Source organism: Macrotis lagotis, chromosome X, assembly GCF_037893015.1.
Source record: "Macrotis lagotis isolate mMagLag1 chromosome X, bilby.v1.9.chrom.fasta, whole genome shotgun sequence".
Taxonomy (NCBI): domain Eukaryota; kingdom Metazoa; phylum Chordata; class Mammalia; order Peramelemorphia; family Peramelidae; genus Macrotis; species Macrotis lagotis.
Window position 1 is genome coordinate 440,624,330 of NC_133666.1, and position 26,179 is coordinate 440,650,508.

General features: G+C 36.6%; 1 protein-coding gene and 1 pseudogene across 3 annotated transcripts in view; one reads left to right on the forward strand and one right to left on the reverse strand.

Moving 5' to 3' along the window:
- The window catches only part of LOC141497858 (meprin A subunit beta-like), a 60,498-nt gene extending 35,439 nt beyond the window's left edge, over window positions 1–25,059 (reverse strand). Inside the window, exons 1-6 of one of the 3 annotated variants that reach the window (XM_074200709.1) lie at window positions 20,423–25,059; window positions 18,298–18,348; window positions 18,166–18,209; window positions 16,643–16,718; window positions 6,280–6,397; window positions 1,967–2,145 (exon numbers count right to left, since the gene is read on the reverse strand). In XM_074200709.1, the coding sequence (XP_074056810.1) occupies window positions 1,967–2,145; window positions 6,280–6,397; window positions 16,643–16,718; window positions 18,166–18,209; window positions 18,298–18,348; window positions 20,423–20,477 (523 nt within the window). In that variant the 5' untranslated portion in view covers window positions 20,478–25,059. Of the gene's footprint in view, window positions 1–1,966; window positions 2,146–6,279; window positions 6,398–16,642; window positions 16,719–18,165; window positions 18,210–18,297 lie in introns of all 3 variants that reach the window. The other 2 variants (XM_074200711.1, XM_074200710.1) reach the window with 2 other exon arrangements.
- Window positions 7,723–8,371, forward strand: LOC141500608 (ras-related protein Rab-5C pseudogene; annotated as a pseudogene).
- Window positions 25,060–26,179: the final 1,120 nt, after the last annotated feature.

Genomic DNA, 26,179 nt, shown 5'->3' on the forward strand with positions numbered 1-26,179 from the left:
AATAATGTAGACATCAAGAGTCCAGTATAAATCCCACATCAAAAAGAAGTGTGGAAGTAGAATTTTAGTAACATATAAAAATATTTAAAATTAACCACATTTGGATAGGGATTCAGTTGTCCAAGATCTTAAATTCTCTAAAATGTGATTTATTAAAATCTGACATACAATTTTTTTTATTTTCAAATTCTAAATCTTTTTTATAAGGGTTACCTCCTATAACAGCCAAATTAAATGAAGGAAAGCTTCCTCAGAAACAGAACAGGCAGAGGCCTAAGGCAGTAGTCTCTAACATAAAGTTAAATATTCATCTCACTAAGCATATTATTTAGAGTCCTAGTCCCTATTCTCTGTCTCCCAGTAGGTCAATTCTTCCTGCCAGCTGGGCCAAAAAGACAGGAATATTTCCACACAGTGTATATTCATTACATTCATCTACTTAATATTCACATTGTATACAATATTATTATAAAGAATATATGTTATACTATATAAAGTGTGATACACAAACATTATATAGATATTATCTACATATGACAGCATGAAATAATAGAAAATGTCATAATTGGTTTCTAATTCTGTCTCTGCCATTGACTAGTGGGCTATGTGCCACTGAATATCTATTAAACTTGCTGAGATTCAGTTTCTTCATGTCTCCTCACAGCTGTCCAAATGAATTTTTTAACCTCCACTCTCTCATTAATCTTCCATTTCTTCCTGTCAACCAGATACTTCCCTGCAATTTAAAAACCATCTATATCTCACCCTTATGTGATCTAACTATCCTCACTAGCTCCTATACTTCTCCTATACACTCTTTCTTTTTTGCTGTTAAATATCTTTTAAACTTTTCCTTTGTTTTCTCTCCTCTCACTCTTTTCTTAACTCTGAAGTCTGGATGACCTCATCATTCAAATGAAATTAATTGCTCTCTCTAAAGTTACCAGTGATCTCTTAATTTCCATATCTAATTTTTTCATCAATTTTATTATTTTTTACTTCTTTAAAGCCTTTGATACTACTGATCATCCTCTATACTCTCCCCTTTCGAGGATTTCATAAGGTTACTCTCTCTTGGTTCTCCTCCTGCTGATCTGACTGTTCTTTATTAATCTCCTTTGTTGTACTATCATCCAATAATGATCATTGACACTGAATGTCCCCAGAAGTCTCATATTCACTAAGCAGATGATTCCCATATTTATTTATCCAGGTCCCTATTACCCATGGAAGAATATAAAATCCTTTATTTGGCTTTTAAAGTTCTTTGTAATCTGACCTCTTCCTACTTTTACATCTTTTTCTTATTCCCCTTCATATTCTCCATGATCTATCAATGGTCTTCTTATTGTTCCTTAGGTAATTATTAAGTGTCTAAGACAGGATTTGAACCCAGGTACTCCTGACTCCAGGGCTGGTGCTTTATCCACTGCGCCACCTAGCCGCCCCATCCTTCCATGCCATTTTACTTGGAATACTCTTGGAATACTATACCTGGAATACTCATCCTCCTTATCTCAGCTTCCTGTTTTCCCTAGCTGTCTTCAAGATTTAGCTCAAATCATACCTTCTCTAACTGGTTTTTCTCTTCATCACTATTACCTTCTTGATTTATACTAAACACACACACACACACACACACACACACACACACACACAGATAGATGATAGATAGATAGATAGATAGATAGATAGATAGATAGATAGATAGATAGATAGATAGACAGATAGATAAGATAACCTACAAATAGTTGTTTACATGTCATCTCCTCCATCAGACCTTCAGGGCAGGGACCACCATTTTGCTTTTCTTTGATTGCTTTACATAATCCTTGACCCATAATAAGTGTTTAACAAAGATTTGTTGATCCACTAATGACAGAAGGAAGGTAGAACCATTTGGCTTAGTCTTAAACTCTTAACAAAAAAAAAAAAAAAAAAAAAAAAACAAGCCAGAAATTCATACCTTCCTGAATTCTGTCCTTCATTATCATGACATAGTCATCTCGATCTGAACGGGACTGCTCATGCCAGAATCCCAGGGCATGGAGGAACTCATGTTGAATTGTTGCTATTCTATCACAGTTGGCTCCTATGGAAAGCATCTGTTTGCCAATACGTCTATTTCCTACTGAAGAATAACATCTAAAAACAAGGTACAAAGTGGTAAGATGATTGACACTAAAATGCAGAGGTTACATATCTGCTGAAGATGACAGTAAAAGTTATGATTATTTGGTGTGATTAAGCACCAACAATTTAGCCCCCCCAAAAAAGTTCATAGACAGATTAATCATACGGCCATAGACAATTCAGAGATAACTATGGCCCACAAAGTTCTCCATCTTAAAGGGAACAAGAGCATGGGGCTCCCACATTAAAACTAGGTCAGGCCAGGTGCCCAGATTTCAAAGTTCCTAATTCTCTGTCCTGAGATGTCAAAGAAAGTCATGAAGATTCAGTACTCTGAAGGAGGACCTGAAACCTCCTCAAGTTAGTGTGAACATGAGTGTAAACACTATTTGAAGGTGAAGATCAACCCAGGAATCCAAGTGACCCAGATTGAGACTTATCAGAGTGGATGATCCCAACAAAACCCAAGTAAAACTGACAAAAAGTGGTAATTCAGGAACAAAGGCAAAAATAATAAATTAACAGAAGACACAGACCACAATAAAAGTACTATATAGATCCAGATATAACCCCAAATCTACTCTACAAGGAGAATGTATCTGTATAAGAAATGTTCAAAGATAAAATGCATTTTCTAGAATGATCACATGAATGCCTAGAAGAAAGGAAGACCAAGATAAAAGATGAGATGAAAACTCTGGAAGAAAGAATTAGAAGAACTTTATTTTAAATGAGAATGTGTTAAGCCATAAACTTGTAACACTCTCTGAAAATTAGAATAAACCAAAAAGAGATCAGTGACCCCAGGAAGTAATAAGAAAATAATGGAACAAAATCAAGAAATTTTTTAAAAGAAGAAAAAAATTCAGATACCTAATATTAAAAAAAACTGATGGGGAAAAAAGTCAATTAAATATAATTTAAGAATCATTGGTGTTCCTGAAAACTATGACAAAAGGGGGTGGAGGTGGCCAAGCACTGTGTTTCAAGAAATCATAAAAGAAAACTGCACAGATCAAATACTGATAGAAAAATGATAGATGAGATATAAAGGAGAAAAATCTTTTAACATGGATACTATATAGATCTGTTTTGATTAACTGTGCTTATTTGATGCAAGGGTTGGATATTTTTTGGTTTTAAATGGTAAGGGAAGAAGAGAACAAATACTAATAATGGTGATGCTAAAAGAAAAAGAAAATTAGAAAAGAAAAAAAAAAGATTAATGAAACATTTTTAAAAGGACCCAGAGGAGACCAGCAGGGAATTCAAAAGGAGGCACAAACAGGTAAGTTTTAAATATAAGGTACTGAATTTAATACATACATTTTTAAGAAAATCAAGAAATATGGAATATATAAATTTATGGTTTCATATAAAATCATTTTTGATATATCAAAATGTTTAATTTGAGGGTATTTGTTAAGTTCAGGCTTAAAAAAGGAAAATTTTTTGAAAGGATAAAAGTAGGAAACTAAGATTATTTTAAGAAGTTCCTAGATCAAGGTCTTGTACCTTATGGACAATCAATAAACCTTTGCTTGATTAAATGATTAAGTCAACTTTACAGAGTAAACGAGTAAAACTTGTCTAAATTTTAAGAAAACATTTAATAAAACTTTCTGATGGCAAATTATCTTTTGAGAAATAAGTGGTATCAGGGCAGCAAGGTGGCACAGTGGATCTTGCACAGACCCTGGATCAAGAGGACCTGAGTTCAAATCCAGCCTTAGATACTTAATACTTACTTAGCTATAAGACCTTGGGCAAGTCACTTAACCCCATTGTCTTTCAAAAACAAAGAAAGAAAGAAAGAAAGAAAGAAAGAAAGAAAGAAAGAAAGAAAGAAAGAAAGAAAGAAAGGAAGGAAGGAAGGAAGGAAGGAAGGAAGGAAGGAAGGAAGGAAGGAAGGAAGGAAGGAAGGAAGGAAGGAAGGAAGGAAGGAAGGAAGGAAATAAGTGATATCGAGTAGAAATAGAAATGAAAAGAATCACCCAGACTTAAAAGAGTTACCAAGATAGTTAAAGCTCAAAACAAAATGAGTCTTTCAAAAAAAATCAAAGTAAATTAGAGAGTTTGGATAAAGAACAAACAAAAGTGAAACTCATTGATTAAAGTGGAGAGAACAGATGCTAATAAATAACAGGGAAAAAGAAACTTTTTTTTCTATTATAGAGGCTAATCTTCTAAATGAAGAGAATAGAACAAAAATGGATAAAAAGAAGTTAAATCTCAAGACAGGCAAAATTACTATGTGAGATTAGGTGGAAAACTGAAAATTTTTGCAGATGTGAGTGATCAACATCTAGGAGTGACCTTTGAGAAACTCTCATAAACCAGAAGAGATGACAAGGGACTAGAAACAAACCATTATCTTCTCTTTTTCAAAGGGATAGAAAACAGATGCTGAAAACTATAGAATAATGAACTGAAATCAAGATCAACAATGTATGAAGTTCTAGAATGAATTATTAAATGTGTGGTCTGAAAGAATTTAGGAAAACTTTATTGAATATGGACCAACATTGGCTTATTACAAACAAGAAACACAAGAATAAACTCATTTCTTTTTTGACCAAACTACTCTCTATTTTCCGTCTATTTTCCATCCAGCTCTGATTGTTTGAACCTGTGCAGAGTATGTCCCTTCTTCCTTCTGAGAATAACCTTCTCCCATTTGGAGAAGGTGGAGACCATCTTTTCTTTTTCTTATTTGTTTCCCCAGAACTTAGTACAGTTTTTGGCACATAGTAGTTGTTTATTGTTTATTGAATTAAATGCTTTTTGACTTGACTTTCAGCAAGTCATTGGACAAAGTCCCTCAAATAATGCTTGTAGGAATAGGAACTGTCCTCTTTTATCTAGGGAACTCTCAAATGAGGAAACTCTTTTCACCAATATGGGTAGAAACAGAGGCCACTAAACCATATATAAGGGGGCAGCTAAGTGATGCAGTGAATAGAGCACTGGTCCTGGGGTTAGGAGGACCTGAGTTCAAATCCAACCTCAGACATATAATACTTTTTAGCTGTCTAGCAGTGTGACCTTGAGCAAGTCACTTAACTCCAATGCTCCATACTCTCCAGAAAAAAAAAGTATTCTTGACTTACAAAACATATTAGCTATCCATATTTTATTATATCTTGATTTAGTTAAATCTTACCCTAATACATTTTAATCTGATTCAAGTTAGACTGGGGATGTTTGAAAAATATGATGTTTGAAAATTTTGAGCTAAAGGACTCAACAGTTAAGTGAATTTGCCCTGTGTCTCACAGCCATTAGCAAAACTTGAACCCTGGCATTCCTGGCCTCAAGATCAGTTCTGTAGTCAATATATCATATTGACTCTTGTAGACAAAATTTGAAAAGATTTCATTTGGTTCAAAAAACAATTATTGAAGTTAATTGAGGATTTGGGCTGATTACAGTTATGTGGTATGTAATTCATTAAATGACAAGTCATAAGAGTATTGTTTAATGAAATAATGTCAGACTTCATGGAAAGATTCCATCCTCATTATCTTTGCATCCTTATCATGTCTAACATAGTTCTGTCCACATAGTACGTGCTTAATAAATGGGCAAAATCAGATCAGAATGAACATCTATAGCAGTCAAAGACATAGATATAGATATAGATAGATACATAGATACAAAAAAGAGAGGAAGGAAAATTCCTCCTTCCCTTGGGTTTTGGGACTATAAGTATATAATAAACCTCAGGGTTTTCTTTGTTCAGGCTTATTGTTTTCTGTTTATTAGTTTGTTTTAACAAAATCTGTGCCATCTCCTCCTTACCTATCTCCCTGCACTACTTTCCAAATACAAGCCAAACACTTTGTGGTTCAGTTGAATCTGACTCCTCATCACCCCATTTAGGCCATTTTCTAGATGAAAACTAGGACAATAGGATTAAGTGACTTGCCCAAAGTCACACAGCTTGTAAGAGCCTGAAGTCAGATGTGAGCTCAGAAAGATGAGTCTTCCTGACTCTAGTTCCATAATCTATCCACTATGCCACCTTGCTGTCCAAGTCAAACATAGGTAATGCAAAAAGGATCTGGGGCTAATCACTCTGATTTACAGCATGCTAAAGATCTTCATTTTTTAGGAAGTTCTTAAAATGTCAGAACTTTCTCTTACCCACTTCCTTTGAATACTGAAATATAGTTGTCTTCCCCTTCCCAAGGCTTAAAGTCAATGCAGGTTTTTAAACGGTACCGTTCAAATGCATTCAGGATAACTCCTTTGGCATTTATTTCTGGAGGGGTAAAAAAAGAGAGGAAAAATAAGTAAATTCCAATAGAATCCTGGATTTAGAGGGGACATTCCCCCCCAACCTCCCCACCAATGACCAAATCCAAAGCTCCATTTTCAGTTCTCATCTTTCTTGAATACTCTTTAGTTTTTGATACTATAATGATACTTCCTTTCTCCTCCTTGGTTTCAAAGATACCATGTCCTCCTAGTTTTCTTGCTATCTCTAACCTTTCTTTCTCTATCTTCTTTGCTTGTTCCCTACCCTCATCATAATACTCTAACATGGTTATTCTGCATTAATCTGTCCTTGGACCCCTTCTCTTTCTCTCCTTTGGCAGACTCATTAAGTTCCTTAGCTTCAATTTCTTCCTGTTAGGTAGTTTGCCGCTAAAAGTAGCCCCCCATCCTTTATATCTAGAAACACCCCTCCATCCGTTTTGCAGCTAGCAGACTCCTCCCATGGTGTGTTGTTAGAAACAGTAGCTAGAAACCCTCCAGGCAAGATGTGTGGTTTGCAACACTCCATCTCCTCGTTGCCCAAAGACAACAGTCTAATCCATCTCCCATAGTCTCTGTAGGCAAGGAACTTTCTCTTGACCAGCACAAGCACAGCTGCTCTCCCACCTAATTGATATTTACCTTTAAGATGTTTCGCCCTTCATTAATATATCATTATATCCATGCTTCCCAATTACTGACTCATCCAGGAACTAGAGTTGGACACACCCCATTCAGTCTTCAACTCCTCCCCTGGGTAGAATTTCCTTCCCCAGTGTCTCCCTTGGGGTGGAGTTTTCATTTCTCTTCCTCTTTCAAGCCCATAAAAAAGACCATCACTCCTAAATTCACCAACCATCTACCTTGGTTTTCCTTTGATTTTTGCATCAATAAAAGCCTCACTCACAAGTGAATTACCTCTCTGCAATTCTTACCATCAAACCAACTCTCCCACTGCACTGGTAAATATTTAAAAACCAGATCTCCCACAGCCTCTACAGATCAGTCCTAAACATTATCATCCTCATTTATATGGTCCTTCCTACAATACTAAGCAACCTAGTATACTGCGCTAAGCATTTTCACGATTTTCTCATTTGATCTTCACAATATCCTTGCGAGATAGGTGCTTACTGTGATCATAAATTGACAGTTAAGAAAGCTAAGAGAAGGGGAGAGGAGCGGAACCAGCCTGCAGGGCCGGCCCCAGCAGCCCCGCCGCCCCGGAGCCTCACTGGAGGCCTCCTCTCCCCACTAAGTGCCTCTGCGCTCAGTGTTGGGCTCCCAGCCCAACCCCACGCGCACTGGTGCCACTGCTGTGGGACGGCCATGGCGGGTCGGGGAGGCGCAGCACGACCCAATGGACCAGCTGCTGGTAACAAAATCTGCCAATTTAAACTGGTCTTACTGGGGGAGTCAGCTGTGGGCAAGTCAAGCCTCGTCCTCCGCTTCGTCAAGGGACAGTTTCACGAATACCAGGAGAGCACAACTGGAGCGGCCTTCCTCACACAGAGGTCTGCTTGGATGACACAACGGTCAAGTCTGAGATCTGGGACGCAGCAGGACAAGCGCGGTATCACAGCCTGGCCCCCAGGCACTATCGGGGCGCCCAGGCAGCATTGTGGTCTACGACATCACAAATACAGATACATTTGCACGGGCCAAGAACTGGGTGAAAGAGCTGCAGCCGCAGGCTAGTCCCAACATAGTCATTGCACTCGCGCGCAACAAGGCTGACCTGGCCTGCAAGAGAGCTGTGGATTTCCAAGAAGCACAAGCCTATGCAGATGACAACAGCTTGCTCTTCATGGAAGCATCAGCAAAGACAGCAATGAATGTGAATGAAATTTTCATGGCAATAGCTAAGAAGTTGCCCAAGAATGAGCACCAGAATGAACCTGGTGCCCCGGGCCGGAATCGGGGTGTGGACCTCCAGGAAAACAGTCAAACCAACAGGAGCCAGTGCTGCAGCAACTGAGCACCCACTTGCCCGCCCACTGCCCCCCACCTCTGCCTGCCTGAACAACCTGGCTGGAATCCACTCTAACCAACGGCACTTAGAGAGAGCGAGCCGCCGCCCTGGGGGGGCCTGCCGTGATTTCTCCATATATTTTTTGATCATAGGCTGGAGGGAGCTATTCCACCCGCACCTTTCTGTACAAATACTAATTCAATTTTAAGTCTTAAGTCACTTTTTTAATATATATGAACTTCAGCTCTTCCTACCCCTCCCCTCATTCTTTTCTGGTGGTAGCTGCATGTCCCAATTCTTCTCCCTACCCTTGTATTTTTTAGGGGTGGGGGGGATAGGGAAGTGGTTACCCTTCCTGGCCCTTTTGCTGATTGGGAGAATTGTTGGTAGCACCTCAGTCTCATATCCTCACCCACCACCTTGGAGTGGGTTTTGTTTATCTTAGGTTGAAGGAAAGCCCTGGGTGGGGAAGGGGACTAGGAGGGTTTTCCTTCAGCTGGTTCTTATTGGGGCCACCCTACTCCTTTACCCCACCCAACTGACTCACAGCCCAGAGAGAAACAGCATTATTATGGCAGCCGAGAACCCTTTTCCCAAATCTCCTGCTACCACCTGGACCTCTGGCTTTGAGCCCTATTTTGACCAAATCATAATGATGAGTATTTGGGGGGTGGGGAGAAGAGAATGGAACCAACTTTTTTCTGTATTTTGTATTGTATGTTTTCTTCAACATGTAACCAATCAGTATCTTGTCAATATAGTACACCGATCGACCTCTCACTTGACTCTTTTATTGTTCTCTCTTATTTACAAAAGATCCTAGTAGCTTCTGAGATGAAAAGAAAACTAAGAGAAACCAAAGTTAAGTGACTTGCCCAAGATCACCTAGGGACACATTTGATTTCTTAGATAAAGAATTCTTCATAGATAAAAACTCATATCTCTTGTCTACAGGCTCTCCCTACTTGAACATTTCAATTGCATCTCAGATTCAACCCATCCAAAAATGAACTTGTCATCTTCCCTCTAAACCTGTTCCTCCTTTTTACATTATTATAACTGTCAGCAGTATCATCACCTATTTTTTTCCCATTTTGTTACCTTGGGATTAACTTTGATTCTTCCTTCTCCACCTCACAATTCTCATTTATTCAATCATTTCTGACCCCATTTGGGGTTTTCTTGTAAAGAAAGTGGAATGGTTTTCCATTTCCTTCTCTGGGACCTTTTGTAGATGAAGAAACTGAGGCAAATGAGGTTAAGTAACTTGTCCAAGGTCGCACAGCTAATAAGTATGAGGCAAGGTAGCTGCCCCTCTAGTTCGAGTCCCACTTGAGAAATAACTAAAGGCCCTTGAACAAGTCACATAGCCTCTCAGTGGTCTAATCAATTCTCTAAGACTAAATTGCAAAGAAAGTAACAGTTCCTATAGAGGGAGCTTCATAAATTGGAAATTCTCTATACCAATGAAATCACAAAAAAGAACAGAACCCTCCGGGTTGGAGGGGCAGCCCACCAGAGGGGTGGTGCACCAGAGCAAAAGAACTTCAGCCTCCGGGAGGCAGCCCCAGGGCTCTGGGAGCTGCAGCTCACAACAGTGGGGGGAGTCTCCTGAGCTATGCCCCGGGGAGCTGCAGGCACAAATGGGGGAAAAGCTGGGGGCCCTTTGCCAGAGTGAGCAGGTGAAGTCCAGCCCTCAGGGCACACAATGAGCAATGTGGCTGCAACAGCCCAGATCCAGGAAACAGAAGTGAGCAGAGGCAGTAAGCAGTTATTGAGGAGAAGAATGCTTTAAGGAGCAAAATTGGCCAGATGGAAAAAGAGATAAGAAAACTCTGTGAGGAGAACAAATCCTTCAGACAAAGAATAGAACTCAGAGAGACTGATGAATTTATGAGAAATCAGGACTCAATACTTCAAAACCAAAAAAATGAAAAATTAGAAGAAAATGTGAAACATCTCATTGAAAAAACAAACAACTGATATGGAAAACAGACTTGGAAAAGATAATTTTAAAATTATTGGAATACCTGAAAGTCATGATCAGGAAAAGAGCCTTGACATCATTTTCAAAGAATTACTACAGGAAAATTGCCCTAATATATCCTAAAAGCAGAGGGCAAAATAGAAATGTAGAGAATCCACCAATCCCCCCGAGAAAGAGATCCCAAAAAACCAATCCCTAGGAATATTATAGCCAAATTCCAGAACTCCCAAGTCAAAGAGAAAATATTACAAGCAGCCAGAAGAACACAATTCAAATATCATGGAGCTGCAGTCAAGATCACAAAGGACTTAGCAGCAACTACATTGGAAGCTTGTAGGGCTTGAAATATAATATACTGGAAGGCAAAAGAGCTTAGAATGCAACCGAGAATCAACTACCCAGAAAAATTGAACATCCTCTTCCAGGGAAAAAGATGAACTTTCAATGAACCAGGGGAATTTCAAATGTTCCTGTTGGAATGGCCAGAGCTGAACAGAAGGTTTGATCTTCAAATACAGGACTCAGGTGAATCATAGAGAGTGGAGGAGAAGGGGAAAATATGAGGAACTTAATGATGATGAACTGCATGTATTCCTGCATAGAAAAATGACACTGATAATACTCATATGAACCTTCTCAGTTAATAGAGCAAATAGAAGGAGCTTTTATAGTTGAAGCACAGGAGAAAGCTGAATTTGAAGATAAAATATGGTGTAAAAATGGAGTCAATCAAAAAAAGGGAAATGTAATGGGAGAAAGAAAAAGGAGAGGAGGAATAGGCCAAGATATTTCATATAATAATATTTTTCTGTATTACAGTGAGCTATTGCAATGATATGGAAGGGGGAAGGCAAGGGGGAATGAGAGAGTCTTCGCTCTCATCAGAGGTGGCTAGGAGAGGAAACAGCATATATACTCAATGGGGTATAGACATCTGGAGTCAGAAGAAAAGGGGGGCATAGGGGGAAGGGGGGGATGTGAGTGATGGAGGAGATGATGGACCATGGGGGGAGAGTTGTCAGATATAACATATTTTCTTTTTTTACTTCTTGCAAGGGGCTGGGATTGGATGGCCTGTCCGGGACCATAGAGCCAGGTGAATGATGGGCCTAAGGGGTGGTAGGGGGGCTCGGGTCCTCTTGGCCCCAGGGACAGGGATCTGTCTGCTGCGCCACTCAGATACCCTACAGCAGAGTCAGAGTGAAAGGAGAGAGAAAATATAGTACATGGTAGTGGAGAAGTACGAAAGGAGGGAGTCACGATCAGCAATGGCAACAGTGGAAAAATATGGAAGTAACTTTCACGATGGACTTATAAAGAATATGATCCACCCACGACAGAGTTGGTGGTGTTGGAACAAAAACTGAAGCACATTTTTTATTATTATTATTTGGGGGCGGAGTGCAGGGCAAATGGGGCTGGGTGGCCTGCCTGGGGCCGTATAGCAGGGTGATCATTGGGTGTCTGAGGCCACATTTGGACCCAGGTGCTCCTGGCTCAAGGACCAATGCTCTGTCCTCCACCCAGTCACCCCTACTATTATTACTATTTTATTTAATTTTGGGTCTTTTTTGCTTTTTTTTTTTTTTTTGGTTTTTGCAAGGCAGTGGGGTTGGGGTGGCTTGCATGGGGTCACACAGCTGGGTTAGTGTTGGGTGTACAGGGCCAGATATGGGCTTGAGTGCTCCTGGCTCCAGGGCTGGTGCTTCGTCCATTGCTGCACCTGGCCATACCTACAATTATTACTATTATTTTTTTTAATTTTAATTTTTTCTCTCCCCTTTACTTTATCGCTCAAGTGAGTCTGTATTTTTTGGGGGGAGGGGTATTTTGTTTACTCTTAAACAAGAATATTTTAATCGTGTATAAAAAACATTATTTGTACAAAATGAGAATAAATAAATATTAAATATTAAAAAAGACTCAAGTTTTCAAATCCAACATTTGTAAGAGACCTTTCTAAATTCCCCACCCCACTCCCAATCCATCCAATTCAAGTGACTTCTCTCTAAGATTACTTTCCATTTATACTGAAAATATCTTGTATGAAAATTTATTTTGGCTATTGTGCCCCCCATTAAAATGAGAGCTTCTTGAAGGCAGGTATCATATTTGTATCTTTCTTTGAATCATCAGAGTTTAGCACAGTATGTCTCTCCTTAATTCACCCTACCTCTACTGATTATTTCAAATATATCCTGCATAGAGTTCAATTGTGCATAGTTCAATTCGCCCCCATTCTTCAAGTCATACATTTATTTTTCTTTGTATCCCCAGTGGCACAATACCTTACATATAGCAAGGATTTAATAAATGTTTATCAACTTACTGAAACATACTTATTGACTATTATTAAATTCTCCATTGCCTCATTGAACAAAATAGATTTAGCATAATTAAAAATATATAGTCCTTAATTCCTAATGATTATATAGCTATTACATGTATACATTTTAGTTACTCTAATCTATATAAATATATAGACCCATAACAATATCCTTTCATTATAGCTATTCTATTCTATATAGAGAATAGGTAAAAAATTGTATTTCTCTCCTCTTTGCAGGGGAGAGGCAAGGCAGATTTAGAATGTTGCTTAAACTGTTAGACAAGGTCTATGTGTTGATTGGTTCTGTTTATTAATTTTTCTTTGGGGGAGGTACTCATTGTGAATGATAAGGAAGAAAATCTCAGAAATAATAATGATATAAAAAGAAAATTTATCAATAAAAAATTTAGAGAATTTTAATTCCAATGCAATTCCTGGAATAATAAAAGAATTAAGCTATTATTATTTTTAAAAATCTGATTTGATCTATATATATATATATGAATATAATTCAATTCATTAATATTACATAGGGTTAAAGATGGTATGGATAATGCTTTGCTTAAAATATTATTTAAGTCTTATAGAATCCTATTAAAGTTCAATTTGCCTCAGTTTTTCTCATCTATAAAAATGGGAAAAAAAATAGTACCTATCTCCCAAGACTGCTGTAAGGATAAAATGAGAAGTTATTTGGGAAAAAACCTTGGTAAACCCCAAAATACTATATAAATGTCATATTATTGTTATTAAAATTAAGAATTACTAAAAATATTCTGAGAAAAGCTGAATACTATAGCTTTCTAAAGTTAAATTTTCATCTCCAAGCTACAGGAAGAGACTTAGTAAAATGCCTCTTCGTGGCATGGAAAAGGCCCTAAGTTTTGGGAATGGAAAATGATAAACAATGGAACGTGAGTACTGGTATGATGTACAAGCGAGAAAAATATTTGCTATAGTAATGGAAACAAAATGTGCTTGTCTATGCACCAGATTGGCTGAGTAATCATCACCAAGTTGGAACTGGACATGGCATCTCATAAAACAAAGAAAAATACAAAATGGCTCTTCATCCTGAGCCAACCCCTTCCCCTTCTCTATTGAAGGTGATAAAGGGCAAAGAAGAAGATAAAAGGTAAAAATAATCACAACTTTTAGAAGATTCACAACAGCTTAAATCTAACTTGTTAGAAGTCTAAAAAGGAGACTTTTGTCATTGACCACTAAGTTGATGGACTACTAGAGAAACTGAACATCACTGTGAATTAAAGTAGAAAATATAAAGAAGTCAGAGCTAAATGAAAGGACTACTCACAGATTCTCCAGCAGCCAGCACAGTGATCTCTTTGCTGAACAGAAAGACTTGGTAACCAAGGATAAAACACTTTTGAGTATGTTCATTTGCAAAATATGATAAAGTCAAATAAGATAAAACTTAGAGCAAAATGAAAACAAACCCAAGGAAGTTTGGAAATTCCAAGATTAATTTGGAGGAAGTACAATATATGGATGCCACATGGCTTTGACAATATTCTCTAATATTCTATTTCATGATCGTTGATGGTAGACCCACCACATTTGAACTCTAACAATTCATACTCAATGTGACATATGAAGAATAGTACTTAAGAAAATAAAGTCATGAAGAGTTTCTGAACTGGACAAGATGTATTGAGAAGAAATTCATGCTGAACATAATATCATTTTAAAAGCACTTAGTGGTTGATATTCAATATATCTCAGATGGGAGAAAATTTGAAAAGAAAAAAAGATTATCAAAAGTATTGTTACACACACACACACACACACACACACACACACACACACACACACACACACACTCCCCCAAAGACAACCAAGTAGATAGCAACAGTTGGATCATGTTTACTTTCTCATTTCTATGAAATCTTTATAAAAATATACTATGCTCCTTAATGATATCCTTAATAGAAATATGAAATGGGCAAAGGCAAACTTTCACAGATGATCTTCTACAAGAAAAGTACATCTTCACAGCCTCATAATAGATGGAAAGGTGAAGATATTACATGATCTTGCTTTGTTTATTGATTATCAAAAATAATTATTCTACCCACAGTTGGTAATGCAAAATACAAACTTAAAGACTCTCTTCTAGCAAAGAATCTCACATTCAAAAATTACTATAAAACAAAATTCCTTGACATATGGATACAATGAAATTTATGGCTATTCCAAAAAGATCAGTTATTGATTTTTACACAAGAAAAAATCAGGGGGAAAAAACTATATATTAATAAGATAATGACATGGAATTAAATTTAAAGCTTAATGCAAATGGAAAATGAGTTGAGTCTAGAACTAAAGAAGACAAAGATCACAGACTGAAGATTTGGAAGATTATACAGTACTTTAAATTATCTTAAACCTCTCCCTGACTCTAAAATGAATATTTTGGAACCACAATTTTTCAGCATCCAAGTGATGCTAAAAGCCTAATAAATCATGAAGGATCATAGTCTCCAACAAATCAAAAGATAAAACGTTTGGGTATGTGGGCTGCAATATACAACCAGTAATGACTTATGGACAAGATTTCGCTTAAGATACATCAGCTAGAAGATATTCATTGGAAGAGGAGGATGATTTGTCAGATATCAAAAAGAAGATATAGTATATAGACAGCCCAAGAATTGCACTTACATCTATACAATGTTAAGAGATCTAGAGGAAGTCATCTAGTCTCCAGAGGATAGCTTTTTCATATAATACTGAGAGGCCTTGGAAAACAATCCCACATAATTGGAGGAAGTAGAAAAGTTAACATTCTCACAACAAGGAGCTCATGGGATCTAAACTATGTTATTTCTTTTTTTTTTTTTTTAGTTTTTTGCAAGGCAAATGGGGTTAAGTGGCTTGCCCAAGGCCACACAGCTAGGTAATTATTAAGTATCTGAAGCTGGATTTGAACTCAGATACTCCTGACTCCAGGGCCAGTGCTCTATTCACTGCACCACCTAGTCTCCCCTAAACTGTTATTTCAATCAAAAAATAATATAAAATATCAGATTACTTGCTGTCAAGGGAAGGAAGGGAGAGATGGAGGGGAAAATGTGCAACTCAAAATCTTATCAAAAAATGAATGTTGAAAACTAAAAAAAAAAAATGGTATAAAAGTACCATCCCTGGATTGACCAAGCCTCAATATAAATTCCTCAGCAAAATAAATTTTTATTCCTTGCTTTCTTTTAATTTCTCTAAATTCCAGCATTATGAGATAATACTTGTAAATCAGATTGCAAAGTTAAACATAACATATAAATGGTAACTACTATTGCCCCAGGTCACACAAGCAGTAAATGGCAGAATCAGAATTTGAACTCAAGTCCGTGGATCCCTATGAGTTCAGTATGCTTTCCACTGCACTATACTGATTTCTGATGTCCAAAGGAAGAAGAGGAAAATTTTTACCAGCTACTCCAATTTTAAAAAGTTCTTTCAATAATAATAAGCAGATAGAAGTTCCAATAGGCTCCTCTGGTAGTTGCTTTGAAAGAGTAATAAAAAAAAATTTTGTTAATTTTAAATAGAAATACATTTGTAGTTATGCTTCTCGGTATTTATATCCAATGTACCTGACCAGTCAAGTCAGGCTTCCACTTAACTGACTTTAGAGAGGAGCCATATATCTTATAAGTCATAGGATTTAGAGATCTCAGAACTAAGAGGGACCAAGGCAATCATAGCTTCCTTTTATAAAGCCAAATAACAGACACATTTATGTTTTTTATGCCTGTCTCCATTTCTCCTCAAGTACATATTCATTCTGAGATGAAAAAAAAAAAGTCTGTTAATCAACTAAAGGAAATCTGGGTTCAACAGCTTCTGTGCTTCTGTCCTCTACAGTCTGGAGTTTGAATGAGGTCAGAGACAGGGATAGAGATTGAAGGGACAAGAACTCTACCCAAAATGATATACTTACCCAGACTGTCTTCAAGGACATAAGGGATGATGTGAGGCCATCTAAATTGATCACCAATAATAGAATTCCTGTCTCTCTGAAAAGTAAAATTAACATAGAATGTATTCAGGAAAAAAGACAGTTTAGGAATCTCTCAAACACCAAGAAAAACAAATCATCCAAGGATGTATGAATGAATGTTGTTTTCCAGCAATTGGTAAGAGTTCAGGAGTAGAATAATGCATCTGTTGTACTGATTTTGGGGAAGAAAGTTTGGAAAAGCAGCAAGCAAATATCTAGTAATTATGGGAGAAATCTAATCACCATTGGCAAGAAAATTGCAATGAGGTTTCTTGCACCCAGTATAATTAAAAAATTATATGCAAGTAGTAAAAGTACATTCACTTGAGCTACACTATTTCAGGATTCAGGATGCTTCAGACATAAATATCTGAGTTAAAGTCTATCACTGTACTGTGAAAATAGAATTTTCTAAATATATAAATATTTAAAAGAGAGAGCTATATGTTTACATTGGTTACAGAAATAAACAATACTCAAGCACTCTTAAAACTGTTATGGTTGCTCCTATTTTTATTAAACAATGTGTCAATTACTGATTGACTGACTATTATATTTCTATTATTCATGACTATTCATTATATGGATCTGATAGGATCTCTACGAAGCAATATTTTATTAGCTTAGTTTTTGTTATTGTAGAACATAAAATTCTTCAGGGTAGAGACATTTTCATTTTTGTTTTTATATCCCTAACTCTTGGCACAAATATAGAGATTAGGTAATGATTGCTGATTGATAGACATTATTGAAATTAATAATCTATGCCCTTTCAAAGTATTTTCATATTTAGACTTTTTAAAAAATTATTTTAACTGACCTTTCTTTAATTCATCTGAATTGGTATGGTTTTACTATATAATTAAAATCTTCCGGGTTGAGAAACTGATATAATTATACTAAGCTTATATGTAATTATGACTAAGATGCTTGGTCCTGGAAAAGAGTTGAGAAAATATATGGTTAGTTTTGTTAAATTGCTTTTTTCCCCCTCCCTCTTTTTTCTTCTTTGTTACAAAGAACAATGGGCAGGGCAAGGGGGAGAGGTATATACACACATATATATATATATATATATATATATATATATATAGATATATATATATATATTTGGAAATGAAAGCAATGTAAAAATACAAATTATAAATAAAAAAATTTAATCCCATCAAGTCTAGATCAATTTAGTTCTATTGCATATGTCTAATGGTATTGGAAATAATTTACAGCAAATCACAATAAGGAAAAGATGATGGTATTATGATGAATCAAATCAATTTTCCCAGAATAATATACTTGAAAATCTTGTGCAAATGTACTACTAAATGATTCCTTTTGATACTGCGCCACCCAGGATATTTAGGGTTAAAATACCCCCCATATTGGTAGATTAGCTTCAGAGAAGCAGTATTTTAGCTTGCATTGGCCAATAGAAACATTGATATGACTACATTATGCCAACTCACCCCATGAAGATTGATGTCTCCCTCAAAAAGGTTCAGTCCCAAAGCTAAGTGGCAAGACAAGACCTGACATTAGCAAATGGGTAGAACACTACACAAGCATGTGGGATTTTCAAAGGAAAGAAATGCACAAACCTTCATTGATGTCAAATATGTCATTGTCCTTGCCACCATCTACATCTATTACTAAAAAGACAAAAAAGAAAAATAGAAGAAAAAAGATTAATCTTGGTTTACATGTTTAAGAGGAGAGAAAAATCTTGTGGTCACCTCCCATAAAATTCTGTCTCATCCTACTAGGGTCAAAGCATGTACTCTAGCTTGTCTTACTAAGGACAAGTGATGTACCCTGTTTTCCTATTTCCCTAGAGTATTAACTGACTCCAAGAATAAATCAATAAAGTTGATAACAAATGGGCCCCTTTGGGCAAGATGGAAGTCTGATTTGGAAGAGGTTCCATTGACACAAATAGACTGTTGGAACCAAATGCTGGGGGGGGCTGATGCAGTCAGCCTTGACTCGTCCATATGTGAACACTTCAATACAGACTGGAATTTTTAGTAAATGGCACAGACCAAAGCTTGCAGGATAAGCTTGAATTGCCTTCTAAATTTCTAGTGGGGGAAGCAGTTTTTCTGATGACTGTATATGAGTACAACTGAATAGTAATGGAATGCAATATTTGGTCCATCTAATCCAACAGAACCATCTTTCCAGCATTTTTTTTCCTGTGGAGGAGTTTGAGTGATATAACTGTCCAACAAACTCACATACTATTTAGAAGCTACAAGAAAATGAGTTATCATGATATACCATGATATGCCAATAATTTTAAGGGATTGCATAGTATAGTAGATGGAGCACGAGACTTGGAGTCAGACAGTCTATATTTAAATATAACCTCACACACTAGCTGTGTGACCTTAGACTAGTTCTTTAACCTAAGTCTCAGTTTCCTCAATTGCAAAATAGGGATAATAATATCTTACAAGTAGGACAGGTAGTGGAGGACCTGGAATTGGGAAGACTTATCTTCCTGAGTTCAAATTTAACCTCAGACATTTACTGGCTTTGTGACTCTGGGCAAGTCACTTAATCCTGTTTACCTCAGTTTCCTCATCTATAAAATGAAGTGTAGAAGGAAATTGCAAATCACTCCAGTATCTCTGCCAAGAAAACTCCTATTGGGGTCATAAAATGTCAAACGTGACTGAAACAACTGAACAATGATCACAAAATAAGTAGATATGATAATAGCATCTAATTTATAAGTAATCATTAAATACACATGATACTTATTAAATTATAATATTTATAAGATATTTACACAGTGCCTAGCATAGTATAGGCTCTAGATAAATGTTTAATCCCTCTCCTTTGCCCCTACAAGATTGTTATGAAGATCAGATGAAATAAAATATATGAAGTACCATGCAAACCTCAAAATGACATAAAAGTACAATTTGTTGTTATTATTATTATTATTATTATTATTATTACTATTACTATTACTATTATTGCCTCAACTCAGTGTTTTGATCCAATCACCATTCAACCACAATCATGTGTCCCTAAATTGTTAATACTTACTGCTAAAGTTCTGGTTCATAGAATGGAGTCATTCAGCTTTGTGGTACAGTATTTAAATGTTCATGAGGAATGATGTTGGTTATAATGAAGGAATTATTTTCTTTTTCACCTAACATAAAAAAAGACCAGAACTCCCTCAACTTAACTCATACTCTGGTGTCTCATCATGTTCTAAATGTGACCCTGGGTTTTCAATGCTTCTTTGTGATGGACCCAGCAGTCTGTGATCTAGCTAAGTATGGAGAGGCTTCTGGACATAGGATTGTCCTCTGAGTGATGAAGTTTGGGACCCTAGGTAACACTGAAGTTATTCACAGAGTTGTTTCAACATGTACCAGTGGAGGAATAATAATAATAATAATTTTATTATTATTATTATATTTACATAATTCATTAAGTATTATAAAGTGCTTTACAGATTTTATCTCACTTGATTCAACCTCAAAGCAACTCTAGGAGGCTAATGAAAATATTCCCATTTTACAGATAAGGAAACTGAGGTTAAAAAAAAAGGTTAAGTGACTTCCCCAGGGTCAAACAGATAGGAAGTACCTGATAAAGTAATTGAACTCATTTTTTATTCCAAATCTAGTATTCTACCAATTGTACTATCTAGCAGCCACACTGTCACTGGAAGTACTGAAGAAGAGAAATCAATTCATGACTCACCAATGTTTTCTGAGATTGACTGAGGAACAAAAAAGAGAAAAGAACACATTATCATGATATATAAGATTTATCAGTGCTTCTCTTGATTTATTGTTCTATATAGTACTAAAAGCATTTATTTTTGTTGCCTTTGACATCTAACCTTAATGAAATTTGAGAACCTAACATGAGTTTTTAACTTTAATGATTGTCATTAAAAAAAAAATTTTAACCATGGGGTACATTAATGTAAACTTGATGAGTCCAGCACTTGATGCAACCATTCAGGAAAATAATTTGGAATAATTTGAAAGTAGAAAAAATGTCTTATACCCTTTGACTCTGGCATATAACCAATAGACCCCCACATATATACACCAAATATTTAAAGCAGTATTTTTTAAAATACCAAAGAACAATATTAATAATCATATATTGAAAAAATTTTGACCACATCATAGCATAAGAAAGTAATGGAATATTGCTATTCTCTAAAATCTTTTAATATGACTATAGACAAATGTAGGAAAATTTCTATAAACCAAGAATAATATTCATAATTCTTATCAATATAAAATCACAAGAGCCAAAACATTTGAAACTGAATGCTGTAAAATTATAATGATGAACCTCAACCTCAAAGAAGTGAGAGAAGGTATACCCTCTTTCTTTGAAGAGGTGGGAGACTATGGGTGTAGAAAACTTCATTTAACATCATAATTTTTTATTTTATTCAATGTTGCTAAGGTGATTTTTTTCTTTTTCTCATCTTTATTCTTTATTAATAGGTAGTGTCTCTCATGGTAAGGGAAGAAAATACAAGAAATGCAACATAGAAAAAAGACATAGCAACAAAATATATTTTTATTTGGGCAAAAATCGAAATTAACTTTCTACATTAAAAAGAATCTCATTTAGGTAAGAATGAGTAAACAACAAGGGGGTGATAGCTCCATTTTCATTTTCTCTTGGACACCATTTGAAGTTCAGTTAGAGGTATACATTTTAGGAAGAACACTGACTACATAGAGAGATTCAGAGGACAATGACATTAATAGTGAAAGGTCTGAAGATTATTATTCAAGGATTGATTGAAAGACATGAAAATGATTAATCTGAGGCATATCTAAAGAGAAAAGGAGGGCGGCTAGGTGGCGCAGTGGATAAAGCATGGGCCCTGGAGTCAGGAGTACCTGGGTTCAAATCCGATCTCAGACACTTGATTACCTAGCTGTGTGGCCTTGGGCAAGCCACTTAACCCTATTTGCCTTTAAAAAAAAAAAAAAGAATGTAAAGAGAAAAGGAAGAAAATTTGCCTTGATTTGAAGAGCTGCAATATATAATTCAAATTAGATTTGGTCTGCTTGGTGTTAAAAGCAGAAATATGAGCATTTGGGAGCATCTTTCAGTTAATTCAAAAACAGACTTCCAAAAATAAGAATTGTCCAAAAACAAAAAAAATCACTTGAAGAAGTGATAAATTCATACTGGGAGGTCTTTTTTCAGAGGTTCATGTAAAGCTAAATAATCCAAAAAGGTTCATTCCTCAAATGGAAATTACAGTGGTGGACTATTTGTGCCCAACTCATGAAAGATTATTCAGAGATCATATTGGTCTGATCAGCCACAGTCAGACATACTGTAACTTGTCTCTAACATAGTTCTTTAACATAATTTTAGTCTTCTTTGACAAAGAATGACAAGAACAACAAGAACAGGGTGAAAGAACACTAAATGTGGGGCTGCTAGGTGGAGCAGTGGATAGAGCACTGGGCCTGGAGTCAGGAGTACCTGAGTTCAAATGCGGCCTCAGACACTTAATATAATTACCTACCCATGTGGCCTTGGGCAACCCACTTAACCCATTGCCTTGCAAAAAATCTAAAAAACAAAAAACAAAGAAAGAACACTAAATGTGAAGACAGAAAACTTGTAATTCTGTTACTTACTACCTGTGACACCTTGGGGATAAATCACAACTTTTCTGAAGCTCAGTTTCCTAATCTGTGAAACTGGAATAATGGAATGATCTTTACAGGGAATAAACAAAATAAGGTACATGAAAGAGTTTTGTTATCAGCAAGTTACAAAACAAAAGAAATTAACTCCTATTTTTTTTTAAATATGCTGTGCAGGGGTAGAGCCAAGATGGCTGAATGAAGGCAGGAATTCTTGGAAACTCATTCCCAAAAAACTCCAAAAGCTATCAAATTATTGCTCTAGCCAAAATTTAGAGGGGCAGAACCCACAGAAAGACTGAGTGAAACAATTTCCCAGTCCAGGAAAATTTAAAATTTCCACCGGAAAAGTCTATTTCACCAGAACCAGAGGTTGGAAAAAAGCTGCAGCTGCAGCGCAGCCACAGCATAACTGGGCCCAGTGCCTAGATCCCTGGGGATGCCTAGGTCCATGGCAGAAGGAGCAGTTTCCAGACCTCCTGGCCAAGGGATCACTAGAACAGCTTGAAGGGGTGGTAAGAAAACTCCACCACACCAGGGTGAGTACAGAGCCCGTGCAGACCTCAGAGCAGCCTTGCAGCAAGACCCTGCAGCAGGAACTCAGGAAGCCAGCCTGCACCTCCAGAGTACATCCCACAGACAGTAAGAGAGTCAGGGGAGACTGCAGAGGCTCTCTCTGCTCTCCCTGGGGCAGGACTCTGCTGGTTGACTGCACTCAGATTTAAACTGCAGTTTGGGCTCCCTTATCATCATAGCCAAGCAGGGACCCTCCTCACAGATCCAGAGCAGAGGGGAGAGCCTGTGGTCATCCACATACCAAAGCACAGAGCAGTCAAAGCCTACCATAAGACCTTGGAGGAATTAAGGTCCCTATGGGTTGTTCCAAAAAAAAAAAAACCCAAAGCCTTAGAAGTGCAGTAAATCAGTCATAGGCTGAGGAAATGAGGAAACAAAAGAGAAAGAAGAATCTGACCATAGAAAATTACTTTGGACTCATGGAAGATTCAGAAGATGACAGAACCAAAGCTTCTATATCCAAAACCTCCAAGAGAAATAGAAAATGGGATCAGGCTATGGATGAGCTCAAAAAAAAGGACTTTGAAAAGCAATTAAGGGAGGTAGAGGAAAAATTGGGAGGAGAAATGAGAGCAATGTAGATAAATCATGAAAATCAAATCAGCAGCTTGGTGAAAGAAATATAAAAAAATACTGAAGAAAATAGTATGTTAAAAACCAGTTTAGGGGCACCTAGATGGCACAATATAGAGTATCAGCCCTGGAGTAAGGAGAACCTGAGTTCAAATCTGGCCTCAGATACTTAATAATTGCCTATCTGTGTGACCTTGAGCAAGTCACTTAACTCCATTGCCTTAAATAAATAAAAATGTAAAAAAAAAAATTAGGCCAAATGGAAAAGGAAACACAAAAGGCAAATAAGGAGAAGAATGCCTTAAAAAGCAGAATTGGCCAGCCGGAAAAGGAGATAAAAAAAAGCTCTCTGAAGAAAATAACTCTTGGGGCAGCTAGGTGGCACAGTGGATAGAGTACCAGCCCTGGAGTCAGGAGTACCTGAGTTCAAATCTGGCCTCAGACACTTAATAATTATTTAGCTGTGTGGCCTTGGGCAAGCCACTTAACCCCATTGCCTTGCAAAAACCTAAAAAAATAAAAAAAAAATAACTCTTACAAATGCAGACTGGAACTAAAGGAAGCCGATGACTTTGCAAGAAATCAGAAATAAATAAAAACTATTCAAAAAACCCCAAAATTAGAAGAAAATGTGAAATATTTCATGGGAAAAACAATTGACCTCTAAAAATAGATCCAGAGGAGATAATTTAAATATTATTGGGCTACCTGCAAGTCACAACCAGGAAAAGAACCTGGACTTCATTTTTCAAGAAATAATACAACAAAATTGCCCTGAGATACTAGAAGCAGATGGTGAAATAGAAATTGAGGGAATTTACCCATCTCCTCCTGAAAGAAATCCCAAAAGAGAAACTTCCAGAAATATTATAGCCAAATTTCAAAACTCCCAAGTCAAAGAGAAAATACTAAAAGTTCCCAGAAACAAATAATTCAACTACTATGGCTCTATAGTCAGGATTACACAGGACCTGACAGTATCTACATTAAGTGCTCATAGGACTTGGAATATGATTTTCCAGAAGAAAAGATCTTGGTTACAACTGAGAATCAACTACCCAGAAAAACTGAACATCCTCTTTCACGGGAAGATGACTTTCAATGAAACCAGGGACTTTCAAACTTTCCTATTGAAACAACCAAAGCTGAGCAGAAAGTTTGATCTCCAAATACAGGACTCAGGTGAACCATAGAGAGGGCAGACAAGAAGGACTAACTATGAGAAACTTAATGATGTTGAACTGTTTATATTCCTGCATGGGAAGAAGATAATGATAACTCATATGAACTTTCTCATTCATAAGAGCAGTTTAGGAACATATATAGACAAGGCGCAGGAAGGAGCTTAATATAATGGTATAATATAGTAAAAATATGGAGTCAATGGGTGATAAAGAAAAGTACTGGGAGGAAGAGGAAAGGAAAGGAAGAAAGAGCTAAGATATTTCACATAAGAGTCAAGGAAAAGCTTTTTCAATGGAGTGGAATGGGGAAAGGTGAGGAGAAATGAGCCTTCATTCTCATCAAAAATGGCTCAGAGAAGAAATAACATACACACTTAACAGGGTATAGAAATCTATCTTACCTTAGAGAAAAAAGAATAGAAAGTGATGGAATGAGGGGGGGATGGGGGAGGGGGGAGGGAAGGGGGAGTAGGTGATAGAAGAGAGGAAAGATCATGGGAGAGGATACTCAGATACAACACACTTTTGAACAGGGACAAGGTGAAAGGAGAGAGAGAGAACAGAATGAATGAGAATGGGAAGGAATAGAGTAGAGGGAAATACAGCTAGTAATAGCAACTATGGGATAAATATTGAAGCAACCTCTTTGGTGGATTTATGATAAAGAAGGCAACTCATTCCAGAGACAGAGCCATTGGAATCTGAACACAGGTTGAAGTACATTTTTTCTCTCTCTCACTATTCTTGAGGCTTCTCATCAGGTTTATGTTTTTTTTCACAATAAGATTATTGATTATTGTAATAATATAAAATAAATAAACAAAAAATATGCTATGCATAAAAAAGTAATGAATGTCTCAAAACCTACTACTCAATAGATTTTACAGTCATGTTTTCTTCAGGTCGCTTTAGACAATCCAATTTTTTTTAATTAATTAGTATCTGAAGAATAAAATGAAATTTTTGAAAACAGGCTCAAAATGCCAAATCAAAATCAGACTCCACAAGAGATAAAAATCACATTAATTGAAAAGATGTTTTTAGCATTATTACATTCATCAATCAAATTTTAAAAGACAAGGGACATGTTGGCAATTGGACTACCTTCCTAGAGCAGAGGAGACGAATGTTCATGATGTCAAATAATAAGACAGAGAAATACAGGAGGGAGAGAGTGTGGTGCTTACTTTAATAATATCTTAGCTAATCTCATTTTCTTATTTGAGAATATGCATTCCTCTAGCATAACATAAACTCCCTGAGAGAAGGGCCTGTTCAAGCTTTTGCCTTTATGACTCTCATGGCTAATGTGTCTGTGTTATACTTAGTTGAAGTTTAATAGACATTTGTTGAATTGCATTGGCTTTATAGACACAGAATTTTCCAGGGTGGGACAGTAAGATGGGTCTTTTATCCCCACCTAATCTATCCTACTTGTCCATCTACTTTTTACTCCTTCCCATTGTCTTCTTTCTTACATCCCACTT